At 45.7% G+C, this 18,330-nt stretch overlaps 1 protein-coding gene across 1 annotated transcript in view; it reads right to left on the bottom strand.

Moving 5' to 3' along the window:
- Positions 1–18,099, bottom strand: part of DDX27 (DEAD-box helicase 27) — a 33,902-nt gene extending 15,803 nt beyond the window's left edge. Inside the window, exons 1-11 of the mRNA XM_040351041.1 lie at positions 17,895–18,099; positions 13,190–13,336; positions 13,024–13,083; positions 12,790–12,952; positions 10,935–10,978; positions 10,141–10,224; positions 8,055–8,160; positions 4,250–4,423; positions 3,423–3,573; positions 2,947–3,046; positions 1,028–1,169 (exon numbers count right to left, since the gene is read on the bottom strand). Of these exons, the coding sequence (XP_040206975.1) occupies positions 1,028–1,169; positions 2,947–3,046; positions 3,423–3,573; positions 4,250–4,423; positions 8,055–8,160; positions 10,141–10,224; positions 10,935–10,978; positions 12,790–12,952; positions 13,024–13,083; positions 13,190–13,336; positions 17,895–17,990 (1,267 nt within the window). The 5' untranslated portion in view covers positions 17,991–18,099. The remainder of the gene's footprint in view (positions 1–1,027; positions 1,170–2,946; positions 3,047–3,422; positions 3,574–4,249; positions 4,424–8,054; positions 8,161–10,140; positions 10,225–10,934; positions 10,979–12,789; positions 12,953–13,023; positions 13,084–13,189; positions 13,337–17,894) is intronic.
- Between the last annotated feature and the right edge of the window lie 231 nt (positions 18,100–18,330).

Raw genomic sequence — 18,330 nt, forward strand, 5'->3', positions numbered from 1 at the left:
AAATGCTGCAGACACATAACAGGGAGTATGTAGATCCTGGGAAAGACACAGGATTAGGCCTGGTTCCCGACATGACATCCATGTATGTGCGTGTGTGTCCCCAAACTCACTCTGCAAGTAAACCTCACTGTACGAGTGTACAGTATTGTACGCCCTGTGTTAATGAAGCCCAAATACAGCATTAGAGGAACATGACAAAAGCAGTTTGCCTTTAGACTCTTTAGCTCTGATTAAAATTGGACTAACTGGTAGAGTCACCTGCATGTGCAAAACTCAGCTTTAGCTGTTGAGCTCCGTAGAGGTGGTTCCTGCACTTGTTGGCTGTAAATTTGGAGTACAATAATACATACAGCTGACAATGCAACAAATATTTTAATTGCGTTATTCCTGGCCTAACAAATATAGAACATATGTAATAAAGTAGTGCAGGGCTTGACAACTTTGCTTGGAATCTAGGAGCCAGCTAAAAAAGTTAGGAGACAGGAACACGCCGTCCCGCCGAGCTCACGCGCAGAAGCGAACCCATGCGCAAGCGGTGTTCAAACCACATGAGGTATGGCCAAGATTGGGAGAGCGAGAGCAATCATTTTAGCCCTAGACCTCCTGTGTAACTCAAAACATGCAACCTGTAGAATTTTTTAAACGTCGCCTATGGAGATTTTAAAGGGTAAAATTTTGTTGCCATTCCACGAGCGGACACAATTTTGAACCGCGACATGTTGGGTATCAATTTACTCGGCGTAACATTATCTTTCACAATATAAAATAAATTGGGCTAACTTTACTGAGGTCTTATTTTTTTTATAAAAAAAAGTGTATTTTTTCCCCAAAAAAGTGCAGCCACGGCCTCAATTACCGGCCAGCGTGGCCTGACGTGATCGCGAGGGGGGGTGCGCACTGAGACAGAGTACCCCAGCTGTGCCGCGTCAGGTCGCTAATTCTAGTTCCAATTGCGACCTGGCGCCCGGGGTTTGTGGAGTCCTGAAGTAGTGTAATGACTGATCACTTCAGTCTGTTCTTTACATACCACACACAACGGCTTCCCGATCCCCTTCACGGTTTGGTCGGATCCTCACAAATTCTTGGCGCAGGAATGGGGCCACATCTGTGTTACTATTTACAAAGACACGCACTGGATTGCGGAGAGACACAGCAGCCAAATCTTGAACCTGTAAAAAGGAATGCAAAAATGTCAAAGGCTCGTATGTCTTCAAGGAAACCTGGGCAATTTAAACAGAGCAACTTCAATAAAATCAAAAAGAACCAAAAGACAAAAAAGGCAGTCAAATATTTAATCCACAACTATTCCTGCCAACCCTTAGGCTAGGTTCACATCCAGCATTTCGTGAACATGCGTTTTTTTGCGAGTATCTGCGCTACATGCATAAAAACACTCACCAAAAGAAGCTTGCCATTTAAGGTGCCATTCCCAGCAAATGGCACCACAAGAGTGACATGCGTTTTGCACATGTTCACGGAACACTTAGCTGTGAATAGAGCCCAAGACCCTCTGTTTGAGAACAGGTCAATTCTGATAAGGAAGCAGATTGGCAGGTCCAAATTTTTTCTTGTAAAAATTTTAATAATCACAAGAGCCAGCTTCAACATCTTGTGATTTTACATAAAATAATAATGTTTTCCTCCCTCTTTACTTCGAAAGCAGGAAAAATCAAAGTCCAGTTAAAGCAGATTTTCCTGCAAGTTCCTAAAGTGGTTGTAAAGGAAAAAGTTTATCTCAATGCATTAGGATAAAAAACCTTCAGTGTGCAGCAGCCCCTCAGCCCTCCCAATACTTACCTGAGCATCCAGCGATTTCCACGAGCGCGTTGGCACTCTCCCTCCTGATCGACAGAGACAGTAGTGGCACCACTGGCTCCCGCTGCTGTCAAACTCAGGTAGCCAATGAGAGGCAGAACCACGGCTCCGTGCCCGAGTGGATATATGGAGCAGCAACATGGCTCGGGTGCCCCCATAGCAAGCTGCTTGCTGTGGGGGCACTCAACAGGAGGGAGGGACCAAAAGCTCCAGCTGGTTACCTAAGAGGAGGACCTGTGCTAATCTGTGCAAAACCAATTGCACAGAGCATGCAAGTATAACAGGTTATTTTAACAGAAAAAAAACAAAAAAAACGCAACTTAACAATTTAAGTCAAAAACAAGATAAACATTAGAAGCCTATCAAAAGATACCCTTTGTGGCAATATTTTTTTGTTTCTATTTCCACAAGATGCCCTCAGTCTGAGGACATGCATCAATCAACCCACTTCTGTGAACCCATGTTGCTCCAGACCCATCTGAACCTGTGACCGGACAGGGAAATGAAAATCAGCTCAACTCAGCTATTTCCACCTATAAGCATGCACCCTGTGCATGCATATGAACCGATTGGCTTCTTGTACTGCTTCTTCCTATAACACTTCAGTTCTGCTGTACAGGGATGGCAAGGATACCAAGGTCAGATTCAAACAAGCGAAGCATCTCCATCTGAGTAGAGCTCAGCTTTAACTACTAAAAGATAAAACCCAATATGCGGCCAAAATGCTCCCTGTAAATCATTAGTGTCCGTTCATGAAAAAAGTGTAATTTCATTTAAATGACCTGACAGCTTCTTGGGGACACATGATGATGATGATGATGACTGTATTCTTGGGTCTCCACACCTGCTGTGGCCAATGGAAGGAGCTCATTCTTTTTCCTGTTGGATTACTTCTTAGTTTTGTTTCAGAAGTTGTAATGGAAGCAGCTAGAGCACAATCCTGATGGGAAACAACCCAAACTCCCATGTAGACAGGACCAAACTTATTAAACTATGGCAGGGAGATATCTGAAATGTAATCTGCTCCAGACATAAGAAGCCAGGGGTTGCATCAGACCTTCCAGCTCCACCTATAACAAGCCTTTATTGAATTTATTTTTATTTTTATTATGACTTCGATTACAGCATTACCTCTTCGGACATGGTTGCAGAGAAGAGAAGTGTCTGCCGCTGGTGAGAACAAAGTCTAATGATCTCTTTCATCTGTTCTTCAAAGTATTCATCCAGCATCCTACACAGAAAATTTAGAGAACAATTACTTCTCCGTCCACATGAGCCAGTTAATTCATCTGTTACACGTTGAAACGCCAACCAACATAAAACGCCTTTGATATGTTACATTTATACTAATGATGAAATAACCTAAGACGACGATACATGGGTGCTATATTTCCCCCCCGTGCTGGTCTTTGAGAAAAAAAATAAAGGTTTGTGCATTTCCTTGGGGTCCTAATGTGGTCAGCACATGTACTGTACTTGAATGAGGATTACTCTCTCCCTGTCGCAGGCTGCCAAATATTAAAAATGCAATATATTTCAAGCGGTTTGTTTGGAGGATTAGCACAAGCTGTGATGCAAAATCAAATACATGGTTCCTATATACTGACCTATCTGCTTCATCCAGGATCAGCACTTCAATGGCATCGAGGCTGAATGAGGGGCAATTGTGCAGATGGTCGATGAGCCTTCCAGGGGTGGCAATCAGGATATCAGGACCAGCTCGTAAGGCTGCTTCCTGTGACTTCACATCCAAACCACCTAGAATATAGAGGAGACACAGATTTACCTTAAAGACAAAGCATAGCAAGGGCTGCAAACTACTGAAAACACAAGTAAAATTAAGGAGATTCCCAGCATAACTTAGAGAAATCATGTAGAGCTCAACCTGCAACACTGGTTTAGAAGAGTTTGGCTTCAATGTTCATGGTAAGTTAAACTCAGGTTGCCCCATTGTGCAAATTGCAACCACAACATCTATGATCATGCCAAGGCCCAAACCCTATTGGCCAATAAGTGAGATAGGCGGCCTCGCCAACCAACTGCGATGGGCCAGAGCACAACCATGGTTGCAAATTACATAGCAGAAAACCCTTGGGTTTGAGAATTTCAGAGTCCTAAGGAAGAATGAAAAAAAGTGAAATGTGTGTGTAGTCAACTGGAGATCCTTCCTCCGCATTCACACGTTCCGCTAACCAGAGGACAGATCAAACGATTGACTTTAGCCCAGTGGAAAAGCCTTTTAAAACAGCACTTAGCCGAGTTGTCTATTAAAAAATACAGTGGGGTCATTTATTTGTTGTGGGGGAGCCACGAGTGATATTTAATAAAGTGGACATTCAGTTTTAGTCCACTGCCTTCCAAGTCTAAAGCCTAACTAGCGCTGCAATTTAAAGAAAACCGGCTATGTTTCAAGAAATATACCCAGCGCACTCACCCACAGTTAAGCAGCAGGTAACCTCTGAGAACTGGGCCAGCTGTTTGGCGACTGCATGCACCTGAATGCCGAGCTCACGTGTTGGGACCAGAACCAGGACCCTGGTGACCGGTGCTTCCCGTGGCTTGTAAATGAGACGTTCCAGAACTGGAAGCATGAACGCAGCCGTTTTACCTGTTGGAAAAGATCACAGAAAAATTACTATGCAAAAAAAGAAATAAAATTGCACTCCATTGTCATGCGAATAAAGTGCAGGAGCTAGGATGACAGCGATCATATAAAGTTTACTATACAGGTGCTTTGTCTCACAAAAGGTTGCATTTAAATCAAGGAATAATACCTCAACCCACAAAAGCCAGAAATAGCTCAACCCACAAAAGCCGTCATCACAAAAACACAAGTCACTCAGTTGCTAGCTTTGAAGCAGAACTCAGCACCCCTTACTCTGAAGGCTCAGTCCACCCAAAAGGCATTTTATTTATAGAGAATGCCTGGCAGGCTGAATCCGCTGCTGTATTCAATTGAGTACGTAACCATAAAACTGGTACTGCCCACCTTGAAGTTTAAGTGTTTCTACCCATTGATATGCATTCCACCACATTCTGCATGTTGCACAATCAAAATAAATCAAAATAAATAAAAATCCAGCAAGCAGAACAGAAGTTTCTTATAAGGCCCATTTCACACAGATGGACTTGTGCCCGTTCACACTAACCTACCTTTGGGTCTGATCCGGCTTGCTCAAAAAAGAAAAAAAACAATTGAAAGGGGATCAGTCCTTTTCCATTTGGGCAGATCGGACCCGAGGGTAGTCGGGTGTAAACAGACCGCGGAGTACGTTTACACTTGGTCGCCCATAGAGCAGAGTTGGCTCTGTCCGTGTCCACTCTGATCAAAAAAGTGGAATCTGTGAGGGAATTGGGACAGAGTAAACCCCATCTGAGAGGGGCCCAACAGTCACAGTAGGTGTACAAACTCAGGACCTCCTGGAGATTTCATCAACAGAGCCCCCAACATATCAAACTGTCAGGAGTCATGAGTTTGCGAAGAATCAGTAGAGCCATTATTTGGATGGACTAATCCTTTTAGAGCCCTTTCACACTGACAGCGCAGCCATGTTAGCAGTAAAGCGCAGCTAGTTTTAGCAGTGCTTTACCATCATTTTAGAGGAGCTTTTCGGAAGATAGCAGGGCGCTTTTAACCCCTGCTAGCAGACGAATAAAGGGTTAAAAACAACTGTAAACCACCACTTTGCAGGCACTGCCGATAGATTTTAATGGGCAGAGGCGCTTTAGAAGCAGTGTATACACCACTCCTAAAGCACCCCAAAGATGCTGCTTGCAGGACTTGTTTTTAACATCCTGCCAGCGCAGTGCCCCAGTGTGAAAGCATTTAGGATGTCACACTGGGACTGCAGGAGGCATTTTTCAGGCGCTATTTTTAGCACTAAAGCGCCTGAAAAATGCCTCCAGCAGGGAGGAGTCTAAACATAAATGCAAACTGAAGCACCACACCACTGCTAAAAGGTCCAGATACAACTTTATTTCAAAAAGGTCAGAGGGATGATTAAAGAAAAACAGTAGTCCAAGCGTTTTAGGGGTCCAAAAATTGCATAACAGTAATACAATGAATACATCCTGATTAAAATGCAGCTTTAAGCTCACCATAATCTTCTCTGGATCTACAATTAACTATGTAGTGCCTGCAAGACTGGCTTACATATTGATTGTATAGATCGGTGTGTCCTCTTCATTTTCTATAGTTTTGGTAAATCTGAAGGTGCCCATACACTATACAATCTGTATGTAAAAAATCTATAGAATTTCCTTAAGATGTACAAAACCTTATAGGACGACACAGCTAATCTATCCAAACAGGCAGGCCCTTGCACTACATAGTGAATTGTAGATCTAAAGAATATTGTACAGATTGTATAGTGTGTAGCCTTGTCCACACACACACTATATATATATATATATATATTTTTTTTTTATTAGGGTTGTCCCTATACCACTTTAAGACCGAGTACAAGTACCGATATTTTTTTATTATTTTTTTTTTTATGTCATGTTTCAGTATTTTTTTTTATTTTACAATTTTATTTTATTTTTATTTTTTTACAATGCTTTCTTGGGGGGGGGTGGATGTGTCAGTGTGTTTTTTATTTTAAATATGTATTTATTACATACATACATTTATTGTTTATTGATGAATGGACAGGAGACAGAAGCACCTCTCCATTCATAAACTGAAGCATCGTAAACAGTTTACGATGCTCAGTTATATGAATGAACAGAGTCAGTGATCACTGACTGTTCATTCGGAAAAGGTAGGAGTCGGATTTAGCGGCTCCTACCGCCGCTCTCCAGCCTGACAGAGGGGGGGGGGAGCAGCGGCACGGAGAATGGTACAGGGCACGGAGGGGGGAGAGCAGCGGCAGGGAGAATGGACACAGGGAACGGAGGGGGGAGAGCAGCGGCACAGAGAATGGACACAGGGCACCAAGGGGGGAGAGCAGAACGGCAGCGGCACGGAGGGGGGGGGGGGGGGGACACAGGAGCATGGAGGGAGAGGGAACAGAATCAGGTATCGGTAAAGTATCGGAGCATTTTCCCCGAGTACAAGTACTCGGGGAAATGCTTTATATATATAGCGGGTTGCTACTTTTATAGCTGGCGCTGCCTTAAATTTGGAGTATAGTCAGAGATTTAACTACCTCTGACTGTATTGTTTTGCCAAATGTGGGCTTCTGTTCCAGCCGTGGCTGTACTGTGAGTGACCACTATTGTTGTCTGGGGTGTTGGTACCACCCCAGGCCAAGGGTGGTAGCAGTCGAGTCAGGGTGTATTGGGTGTTCTTCCTCGGCAGCCAATCAGTGGGAGTGGATCTCTTCGCTGTGCATGCTAGGGGAGAGTACTTAAAGGGACAGACGTCATTAGTTCTGGGTCGTCGTCGTCGTTCGTTCCTGGTCAGCATAGAAAAAGAAGCGCAACGTGTGGACATCAAACTTTTTTTTTTTCAGCTCTCAAGTACCCTGGACGGCGAAGGAATAGAGGTAACATGCCACCCAAAACCAGCAGCTCCTTTGGGGGGGTAGTGCTACATATATACATATACACACACACACACACACATTTTTTGCCATTTTTCAAGTGGTCTTAAACTTTTGATCAGGACTAATAAATATATATATATATATATATATATATATATATATATATATATATATATAAATAATAAATCAACTGCTGCAAGATGTCAGTGTCTACCAACTGCTGTTCGAAAATAAAGAGCCCTTAACAGGGTGATAAGAGTCTGCATGCACGGTATTGCACAGGTTCCTATGTTCACTGGCACATAGAATGTAGTCAGGTCTAAGCCAATCAGGTGATGGGGAGACAGTTTACCAGGTAAAAGTATCTGGAGGTGCGGACCACAGTGAAGGACCAGATGTCAGGCAAGCCGTGTGTCAGATATCAATGCAGCCCATTGGGCGATTGCAGCTATACACAGCTGTATATGTCTCTGTATATTGAGTATGTTTTTAACCATCCACTCTGAATAAAATGTTTTGTACTTTATTAGCCTTTATTGCTGCCGCTTTCTCTGGATTCTCATAAGGTGAATAGTTCATATATTTGCACCTTTTCACCGTATGAGACTATATTTGTGCATTGTCACTATATTAGCTCCTTTTGGGAGTGAATAGTAACAATGCACATATATGGTGACAAGGTGAAAATCCCTATTGAATTTCCTTATAACAGCCAAATTTATTTTATTAAACCTCATTCTCTCTGCTCACCAGTCCCAGTAGCAGCACAAGCACAGATGTCTCTTCCCAACAATCCCACAGGAATGCAGGCCTTCTGGATAGGAGTGGGCTGGTTGAAGTTAAGAGAAGAAATTGCCTGTAACAGAAGAAGGTAAGGATTTGCATAAAAAATTGTATATTGAAATTCCCAGAATGTTTTTCAGAGGTGGATGCCGAATATGAAAACCAAAATGCCATCAAAACTCAATGGAAACATTTTAAGGGCTAGCTAACGCTTTATGATTTGTGAGAAAGGAATCAAGGGAACAAACTGTTTTTTTTATACACACACACACACACACACACACACACACACACACACACACACACAGCTGTCAATCTTATATAGTGGAACCTCGGATTGCGAGTAACGCGGTTAACGAGCGTTTCGCAATAAAAGCATTTTTTTCGATGGTTTGCGAGTGTTGTCTTGCAAAACAAGCAGGATTTGAGCCTCTGCGGTGTTGCATTTGGCCAGAGGAGCGAGGGCACCGGTGACACGCTGACCAGTTCAGAAACATTCCGATCCCGAGTGCAGCCGATCGGTCTCCAAGTATTTGAGTCTCTCCAGCGCCCCCAGCTGTGGCCACATGCGGTATTGCATGCCATAGAAGTCAATGTAGAACGAATCTTTGTTTCTATTGACTTCTATGGGGAAACTCGCTTTGATATGAGAGTGCTTTGGATTACAAGCATTCTCCTGTAACGATTATGCTCGTAATACAAGGTCCCACTGTACTCGCTTCATAACTGGCAAACAACAAGCATGCAGTGAACTTCAGAATCCTAACCAGGATACTTGTCCAGGTCAGTGAATCACTGAGTAATGAAAGTAAAGATGAGAACCTAGAAACCTCAAAAAGGAATGGGTCAGTGCAGAAATAGGAAGGTTCAAGGCAAATGCTCAATTCAATATTATGGTTTTAGCAACTGCTCAGTATGTCTAGTAGCAGCTTTTATTTTTACTGGAGATTTAAAAACCAAGCAAGTAAAACCTAAAAGCAGGAAGACTTATCGACATAATGGCCACTAGTAAATCAAGCAAGTCACACTATGCAGTGGGCTAGCATACCATGACTAGACCCAGCAGTGACAGCCAGGGGCCCCTGAGCTTCCATCCTGTACAACTTCCCAAGACCAACGTCATCTAAAGATATTACTTTTATTCCTAACATTAGGTAGAGCAGTGGTCTCCAATCTTTTGAACCTCACGTACCACTAAACGCACAAATTTGGAATCCTTGGTCCTCAGGAACACCAACATGATTTTTACATGCCTTACCCTTACCCTTACCCACACACACTTATTGTACCTCACCTCCTTATCCAGCCATGTGCTTGAGCTCAGTGCTTCATACCACATTCTGTTTACCATTGCCATTGGGAGTTCACAGGAGCCGGAACTACAGGGGAGGCACTGGGTATCAACGCATGTTGACAGTATTGACCATCAGCATGCATTGAGAACAACCCTGGAAACAACATTGGGCGGTATACATCGGTCACAATGTTGATTTGCAGCAGAACCCATGGAGACCATCACAATTTGCTTGTGGTCCAGAGGCCACTGGTTTGGGACTGCTGGAGTACGAAATGGTTAAAACTGCTGTCAGTTTTTTTTTGTGCCGTCTTGTCCCACTGGGGCAATTTCACTCCACTTTTTGTTCCAAAGACACAACAGGGAACTGAAAGCTCTTCAAAGTGAGAAACTACCCAATAGGGGTGTCTGCAGAATAGGTATTCCCATTGGCAGCGAAATCTCCATACTTACATACTGTAAATTTTTGGAAATGTCATTGCTCTTTGTCAATGTTCCCCTGGTACCTAAAGTCCCCAACCAATGCCCTTGACCTACCGGAAAAAAAGTGGTATATAAGCAAACTATGGGACCCCCATAAGCTATTGCAACATCTGGTACTAATGTTTGTATGCCACTGCTTCTATAAACTTAAATATTCTATAGCAAATTACAGATCATAATAAACCATAAAAAAAAAAAAAAAAAGCTCAGAACTGCAATTCTGCATTTAACGCTGTATCTGTATATTCAGTTTTAAATTGTGTCGCCTACTAGTACCTTTAGCAGGGGTCGAGACAGATTCATGTCCTGGAAAGTCAAGCTTTCATCAAACTGAGAAGCATCTTCAAAAAACCCAGATTTCTGAAAATCAAAATAACATAAATGAATAAAACATTTAACTGGTATGTATAAAGGGCCCATATATACACACACGTAACATGCGGACGCCCACATAACACACATGTGCAAAGGCATAAGGGTGGGCTTTAACGTCCACACGCTGCACACATATGGGTCACTGGGCAGCCGATGACCATGTGCAAAGAGCATGCACACAGCACTGAGATTGAGCTGTCAAAGACAGCTCTCTGCCCCCCACTAACAAACAGTAGCTGGGGCAGGACTGGCTCCCGATAACGTGAACAGTGAATTACAGTGGTCACATGTTCACTAATCCTTCCTGTTCCACTTGCCATTCAGAACCTTTTAAAAGGGACGCTGGGTGGCAAGGGGTTATAACTAGTTTACAAATCAGTAGATAGCATGCTTGTGGAAGTTTAGACAATGAAGTCAGTTATTACAAAGCATGGAAACAGTTGAAATCTCAGATTATGTTTTTATTGCGGTCTGGGTTCTCATTGGCCAGATTTCACCAACATCTTTTCAAGTTATAATGCCAAGCAGTAAGAGGAAATCTCTAATAAGGACAAAGACAACAAAAATCTGACAATGTCCAACCTGTCACCTATCAAAGAAAACGCAAAAACAAAAAAAGGTTTTGCTGGAGTCATTCTTTAATTTGATTAGGTGAAAAGTTGACAGGTTGGGTACCAGTCATGCAAATATCTTACCCCAGTTCCTTTCTTCTTCTTTTTTTCTTTAACTCTTAGCGTATCTGAATAAGGGGGAAAAAAAAGTAATGAAGGTGGGTGCACTTGTATACTTTATCCAGTTGTGGACTGCCCACTGCTTTTTTACTGCAGACGGGCGGCCACTCTGCACTGAATCACACAATGTACATAATCCAGCATTTTCGGGTAAGGAGCGCACGCCCCATCTGTGCTGTCATTTGGTACAGCACAAGTTGGTCAGCAGGTCCTGGTCAATGATTTATGGCTGGAACCTGCAGATTGGCTTAGCCATTCACAGTACAGAGCCCTGTGTCTACTAAAAAGCAGCACACGTTACACACATTGGACATTTTTAGGCACACAGTTAACCTTTTGATTGCCCCTTGATGTTAAAGAAGTAAACCGAAAAAAAAAATACCCTGGTCATGAAGGGGGGGGTGGGGGAACCTTCCGTAGCTTAAAGTGATACTAAAGTCTTTTTTTTTTTTTTTTTTTTTTTAGAGAAAAAATAGAACATCATATTTACCTGCTCTGGGCAGTGGATTTGCATAGGGCAGCCCAGATCCTCCTGGCCCCTACATCCCGTCAAATGCTGCCACAATAAACAGCTTGCAATGGGGGTACCCGAACTGAGCCGCAGCTTTGTATTTCCATTCAGACACAGAGCCTCGGTTCGGCCCGCCCCCGTCTCTCCTGATTGGCTTCCGCTGTTAAATCGGTTAGCCAATGGCATCACTGCTGCGTCTCAGCCAATCAGGAGGGAGAGTCCAGGATGGCCGAGGCATTCGCTCACATCGCTGGAAAGAGATGGGGCTCAGGTAAGTATTAGGGGGCTGCTGCATACAGTAGGGTTTTTATCTTAATGCATAGAATGAACCAAGATAAAAAACCTTCTGACTTTACAACCACTCTAAGTAATAATCTCAAGAGATCCAAGATTTCAACCCCTGCCATAGCACCAACTTGTTCTCGCTCCCTACGTACATATACTAGGCTACCGTATACTCTACTGACTCTATTATGGTTACCTTTCTGACTTGATTCATGTTCTACATTTGTATTTTCCAGCATATGGATTAATGTTTGGTTAGGATGTCGATAATCATCCATAAAAAATAAAAAAAGCATGCATAAAAATAAAAAAAAGTCTGCATTTGCCTCCTGCTAAAACATATGCACTTCCCTGTGTTTTTAAGTTTCACACTTTATAGTGGTTCTAAAAAAAGCATAAGGTTTCTGCATGAAGGTAAATAACCCCTTCCATGATCAGCTCCCCCCCTTAAATATTTACATGGCTCCTCTTTCGATCCAGTGCTGGGCCTGTCTGCAGCAATGCTGCACTCTCTTCCTGTATTCACAGAACACAGAGGCAGCAGGAACCCTTGGCTTATGCCGATGTCAATCAAAGCCTGTGAGGAGGGAGGCTGCTCAGTACTCAGGCGTACACCTGCATGAGTGCACCCACAGCACACAACTTGCTAAGGGGACACTCAGAGTAAGAAAAGGAACAGACAGCGCCAGTGGGGGACCCCAGATGTGGCGGCAAGATGCCGCTCTGTGCTAACCCAAGTATAACATGTTTATTATTTGAATTAAAAAAAATTATATATTATCCATCTCTTTCTATTCAGGGTCGTGCATCCGCTTCACAGATGTCACATTGGAAGCAGCTATTGTGTTCGTGCAGCCGCTGAGTCCCAATTGAAATCAACAGGTCTGCCAGCACAGAGATTCACTGAAAACCTGTGCATTCCCATGCTTGCAAACATGGATATACGCTGTAGTATGCCTGTGTGAACAAGGCTTAAGGAGCAAAACCTTAATGCAACAGCCATTCAATCGTGAAGAACCTTACCTGCTTTAGTTAGAACAATTTCCTCCTCTGATGAGAATTCCTCCTCGCTTTCCTCATTATTCTCCTCCTCGTCCTCGTTCTCCTCCTCCTCGTTCTCCTCCTCGTCCTCACTCTTTACATCTTCCTCCTTTTCCGACTGTTGAGTGTTTTTCTCTGCTTTTTCCTGTAGGAAATAGAAATACATCAGAATGCTGATCCTGGGAGGACGATACAAATCTAGGCACAGCTACTGACCTGGTTCTTCCTCTTCTTTCTCACCGTCTCAATCTTCTCATCCAAGCTTGTTGCGGTTCTCTAGATTAGAAAGAAGATCAAAGCAGTGAGGAGATTTACAAAGGCCTCATCATCTACATATGCAATTGGCAGGGGGGGGGGGGGGAGGGATATCTTTTTTTCTTACCTTTTTAAGCTGCTTCATAACATCATCCATCACCCAGCTGTCATCACCCTGTCCTCCATCCCGCTCTGCAAACACGAAATCTGAATTGAAGTCCTCACTGTGTTTATGGTTGGCTTGCTTCTTCTTTCCGAGGACAATTGGTTGCTCCTGTTATAAAATGGAATCAATGACAAGTAATCATCACACCCTTCGGTCTTTGTTGTATTTAGCAGTCAAGGGTTACTGGAACCATACAGCTCCCTTTCTCCAATTATACAAGATATACAGCAGCCAGTGTTTACCAATGACCTCCTAGAAATGAAACCTGCCATTGCTGACCTGTCCTATAAAAAATGCTATGCGACTGGCTATCTTACTTAATGGCTACGACGTCATACACCTGCAAATATCTTCTGTGCAGAGTACTATAGCATTCCCTGTCATCAGATTCTACAGGCCACAATGAAGGTGCCGTGTCTTTACAAATGTGGCAGTGGTGGGCAAAAGCCACAGCCGATTATTGTACGTGCCTACCGCACCTCACTCTCAACAGCAGCCAGGACTGACAGGTGGTGGGTGGGCACAATAGTCTGCATAGCCCTGGCTCACACGATTAGGTTGTTTACAGCAGCCTGTGCATGCACTGGGCTGTCATCAGTTAAACTGGAGCTAGAGAGTTTTGGGCCCCCAGGAACCTTTGCTATAATGTACATTAGCACCTGAACGCCTGCAAACCTAGTTTTATCATTCTCTGAAAAACGATCCACCGTAGATAGCTTTTCTGGCACATATGTATACCAAGGCAGCGTCGTCTTGGTATACACATTTTCCCAATTCTAAACAATTTTCTTTTGTTTAACTACATGCCGACCGGCTCGCGCACATTTACGTCAAATCGGTTCGTAACCACAAAACGACATACCGGTGCAGTTGGCCCCTTTAAGAGCCATAGCAGGCGCACGCATAAAAAACCTCCAGTGTGCAGCTCCCCCCTCAAACACCAATGGTTGGCCTTTTTTTTGTTTTTCTTTTTGCAAAGTACAATTACGTTTACAGTCAGTGAGCCAGCCCGGTGGGATAGCATCTTCTAAAGAAAAGGTGATAAATGACAGTTCCTCTCCATTTCTCTCAATCTGATTGCAACGCTTATAGCTGGGCTACCAGCGACAGTAATCAGTGTACAGTCCAAATTTTGCAATAGGGATTCATTATTGTGTTTTTATAATATATCAGTAATTTATTTTGTGTTTATTTTGATACTTTGAGACACAATGCCCCCGATTTCAGTTTTATCATCCTACTCCCCATATGCAGCACTAAACACACCGATTATGTTGTCTGAGGTCTTGTCCACTTGTTAGCAATGAAACCATTAGGCACCTTTTACACGTACGGATCCCGTGAGGATCTGTACCTTTCTTATCCGCTTGCTCAGCGGGGATAGCTCCGCCGAGCCGGCAGATGACAGGGCGGTCACTCAGATCTCCGCTCTCCTCTATGGGGGGATAGGATGAACACGGACCGCCTGTCCGGGTTCATTCTGATCTGCAGACGGATTGAAAAATAGGATTTTCCTCTGTCTGCAGAATCAGACCATAGCGGGGACTGATGAGATCGGTGTCAGTGGATGTTCATCTGCTGACACCCGCTATCCCATAGGGGATACATGTATATCCGAAAACGGATGCTAAAAATAGCACATGAAAAAATGCCTCCCCTGCAGTCCCAGTGTGAAAGCCCAAGTGCTTTCACACTAACGGTGCGCTTTGCAGGGCGTTAGACAAAGTCCTGCAAGCAGCATCTTTGGGGCGGTGAAAGAGCACTGTATACACCGCTCCTCCACCGCCCCTGCCCATTGAAATTAACCACTTAAGACCCGGACCATTATGCAGGTAAAGGACCTGGCCAGTTTTTGCGATTCTGCACTGCGTCGCTTTAACTGACAATTGCACGGCCGTGCAATGTGGCTCCCAAACAAAATTGGCGTCCTTTTATTCCTACAAATAGATCTTTCTTTTGGTGGTATTTGATCACCTCTGCGGTTTTTATTTTTTGCGCTATAAACAAAGCGACAATTTTAAAAAAAAATCTATATTTTTTACTTTTTGCTAAAATAAATACCCCCAAAAAGGATATAAAAAAAAAAAAATTTCTCAGTTTAGGCCGATACGTATTCTTCTACATATTTTTGGTAAAAAAAAAAAAACATCGTAATAAGCTTTTAACAATTGGTTTGCGCAAAATGTATAGCGTTTACAAAACAGGGGATAGTTTTATGGCATTTTTATTAATATTTTTTTTTTTTTTTACTACTAATGGCGGCGATCAGTGATTTTTTTCGTGACTGCGGCATTATGGCGGACACATCGGACAATTTTGACACATTTTTGGGACCATTGTCATTTTCACAGCAAAAAGTGCTATACAAATGCATTGTTTACTGTGAAAATGACAATTGCAGTTTAGGAGTTAACCACTAGAGGGCGCTGTAGGGATTATGTGTGACTTCATATGTGTTTCTAACTGTAGGGGGGCTGGACGTGTGACATCACTGATCGCCTTTCCCTATATCAGGGAACAGACGATCAGTGACATTGCCACTGTGAAGAACGGGGAAGGTGTGTTTACACACACACCTCTCCCCCATTCTTCAGCTCCTGTGACCGATCGCGGGACACCGGCGGTGATCGGGTCCCGGTGCTTCGGACCAGGTCGCGGGCGTGCGACCCACGGCTGGGAACTTAAAGGGGACGTACAGGTACGTGCCTGTGCCCAGCCATGCCATTCTGCCAACGGAAATGTGCAGGAGGCGGTCCTTAAGTGGTTATTGTGCACCGCTGCAGAAGCGCCTGAAAGCACTTCCGCAGCGCCACTTTTCAGGCGCATTTAACTCATTTTTCCGGCCGCTAGCGGTACCCCGTTAGCCGCCAAAAAGCGCCGCTTTACTGCTGTGTGGGAAAGGGGTCTATCTATCTATATATATATAAAAATGGGACTAGGAATTCTCTCTTTCTGACCCCTGCGCCCCCCCCCCCACCGTACCCTTCTTTCTACAACGCTCACCCCTGCACCCTCCCCACCGTACCCTTCTTTCTCCAACGCTCACCCTTGCGCCCTCCCCACCGTACCCTTCTTTCTCCAACGCTCACCCCTGCGCCCCCCCCTCTACCCTTCTTTCTCCAACGCTCACTCCCTGCGCCCCCCCCCTACCCTTCTTTCTCCAACGCTCCCCCCCTGCGCCCCCCCCTCTACCCTTCTTTCTCCAACGCTCACCCCTGCGCACCCCCCCCCCCCACCGTACCCTTCTTTCTACAACGCTCACCCCTGCACCCTCCCCACCGTACCCTTCTTTCTCCAACGCTCACCCTTGCGCCCTCCCCACCGTACCCTTCTTTCTCCAACGCTCACCCTTGCGCCCTCCCCACCGTACCCTTCTTTCTCCAACGCTCACCCCTGCCCCCCCCCCTCTACCCTTCTTTCTCCAACGCTCACCCCTGCGCCCCCCCTCTACCCTTCTTTCTCCAACGCTCACCCCTGTGCCCCCCCCCCCCACCGTACCCTTCTTTCTCCAACGCTCACCCCTGTGCCCCCCCCCCACCGTACCCTTCTTTCTCCAACGCTCACTCCCTGTGCCCCCCCCCCACCGTACCCTTCTTTCTCCAACGCTCACCCCTGTGCCCCCCCCCCACCGTACCCTTCTTTCTCCAACGCTCACTCCCTGTGCCCCCCCCCCACCGTACCCTTCTTTCTCCAACGCTCACACCCTGTGCCCCCCCCACCGTACCCTTCTTTCTCCAACGCTCACCCCTGTGCCCCCCCCACCGTACCCTTCTTTCTCCAACGCTCACCCCTGTCCCCCCCCACCGTACCCTTCTTTCTCCAACGCTCACCCCCTGTGCCCCCCCCCCACCGTACCCTTCTTTCTCCAACGCTCACCCCTGTGCCCCCCCCCCACCGTACCCTTCTTTCTCCAACGCTCACCCCTGTGCCCCCCCCCCCCCACCGTACCCTTCTTTCTCCAACGCTCACCCCTGTGCCCCCCCCCCCACCGTACCCTTCTTTCTCCAACGCTCACCCCTGTGCCCCCCCCCCCACCGTACCCTTCTTTCTCCAACGCTCCCCCCTGTGCCCCCCCCCCACCGTACCCTTCTTTCTCCAACGCTCACCCCTGTGCCCCCCCCCCCCACCGTACCCTTCTTTCTCCAACGCTCACCCCTGTGCCCCCCCCACCGTACCCTTCTTTCTCCAACGCTCACCCCTGTGCCCCCCCCCCACCGTACCCTTCTTTCTCCAACACTCACCCCTGTGCCCCCCACCGTACCCTTCTTTCTCCAACGCTAACCCCTGTGCCCCCCCCCCCACCGTACCCTTCTTTCTCCAACGCTCACCCCTGTGCCCCCCCACCGTACCCTTCTTTCTCCAACGCTCACCCCTGCACCCCACCCCGTACCCTTCTTTCTCCAACGATCACCCCTGCGCCCCCCACCATACCCTTCTTTCTCCAACGTTAACCTCTGCTCCCCCCACCATACCCTTCTTTCTCCAACGATCACCTCTGCGCCCCCATATTCCTTCTTTCTCCAATGCTCACCTCTGCACCCCCCTCTTTCTGCAATGCTCAACTGTGCGCCTCCCCCTGTACCCCTCCTTCTGCAATCCACCACCCTTGGGGCCCCTGTGCACTGCATACATTAGGGACAGCATTCTTCACATCCTCCGATCTTACCTCGTCCTCCTCCTCAGACTCCGGCTCCTCCGGAACCTCCTCATCATCATCAATAGTTCTGATCAGATCCAGATCGGACATGTTGCTGATCACCATCCGGAACTCTCCTCACAACACGTGTACTCCTACCAACACCCGGAAGCAATTCCACTTCCCGGAACCACATGTCGGTAGGGGAGGAGTCTGTCATCAGATGTGTGTGGGAAAGGAGCGATAGGTCAGCTGAACTGTTACCGCTTCTGATCATCATGTGATTGGCTGACAGATCAGATCTCAAGACAATACGGCCATGTGTTTCCGGGGGCGGGTCCACGACCAAAATAAGGGCCACTAGTGGGACTTGTCCGCTTTGTCAGCACCGATCACGCTTAGTCCTGCGTACTCTACCCGGAGGAACCGGTGTAGCATGCATATCACTATGCCGTGTAAGATGCTT

The sequence above is a fragment of the Rana temporaria genome, chromosome 4 (genome assembly GCF_905171775.1).
Source record: "Rana temporaria chromosome 4, aRanTem1.1, whole genome shotgun sequence".
NCBI lineage: Eukaryota > Metazoa > Chordata > Amphibia > Anura > Ranidae > Rana > Rana temporaria.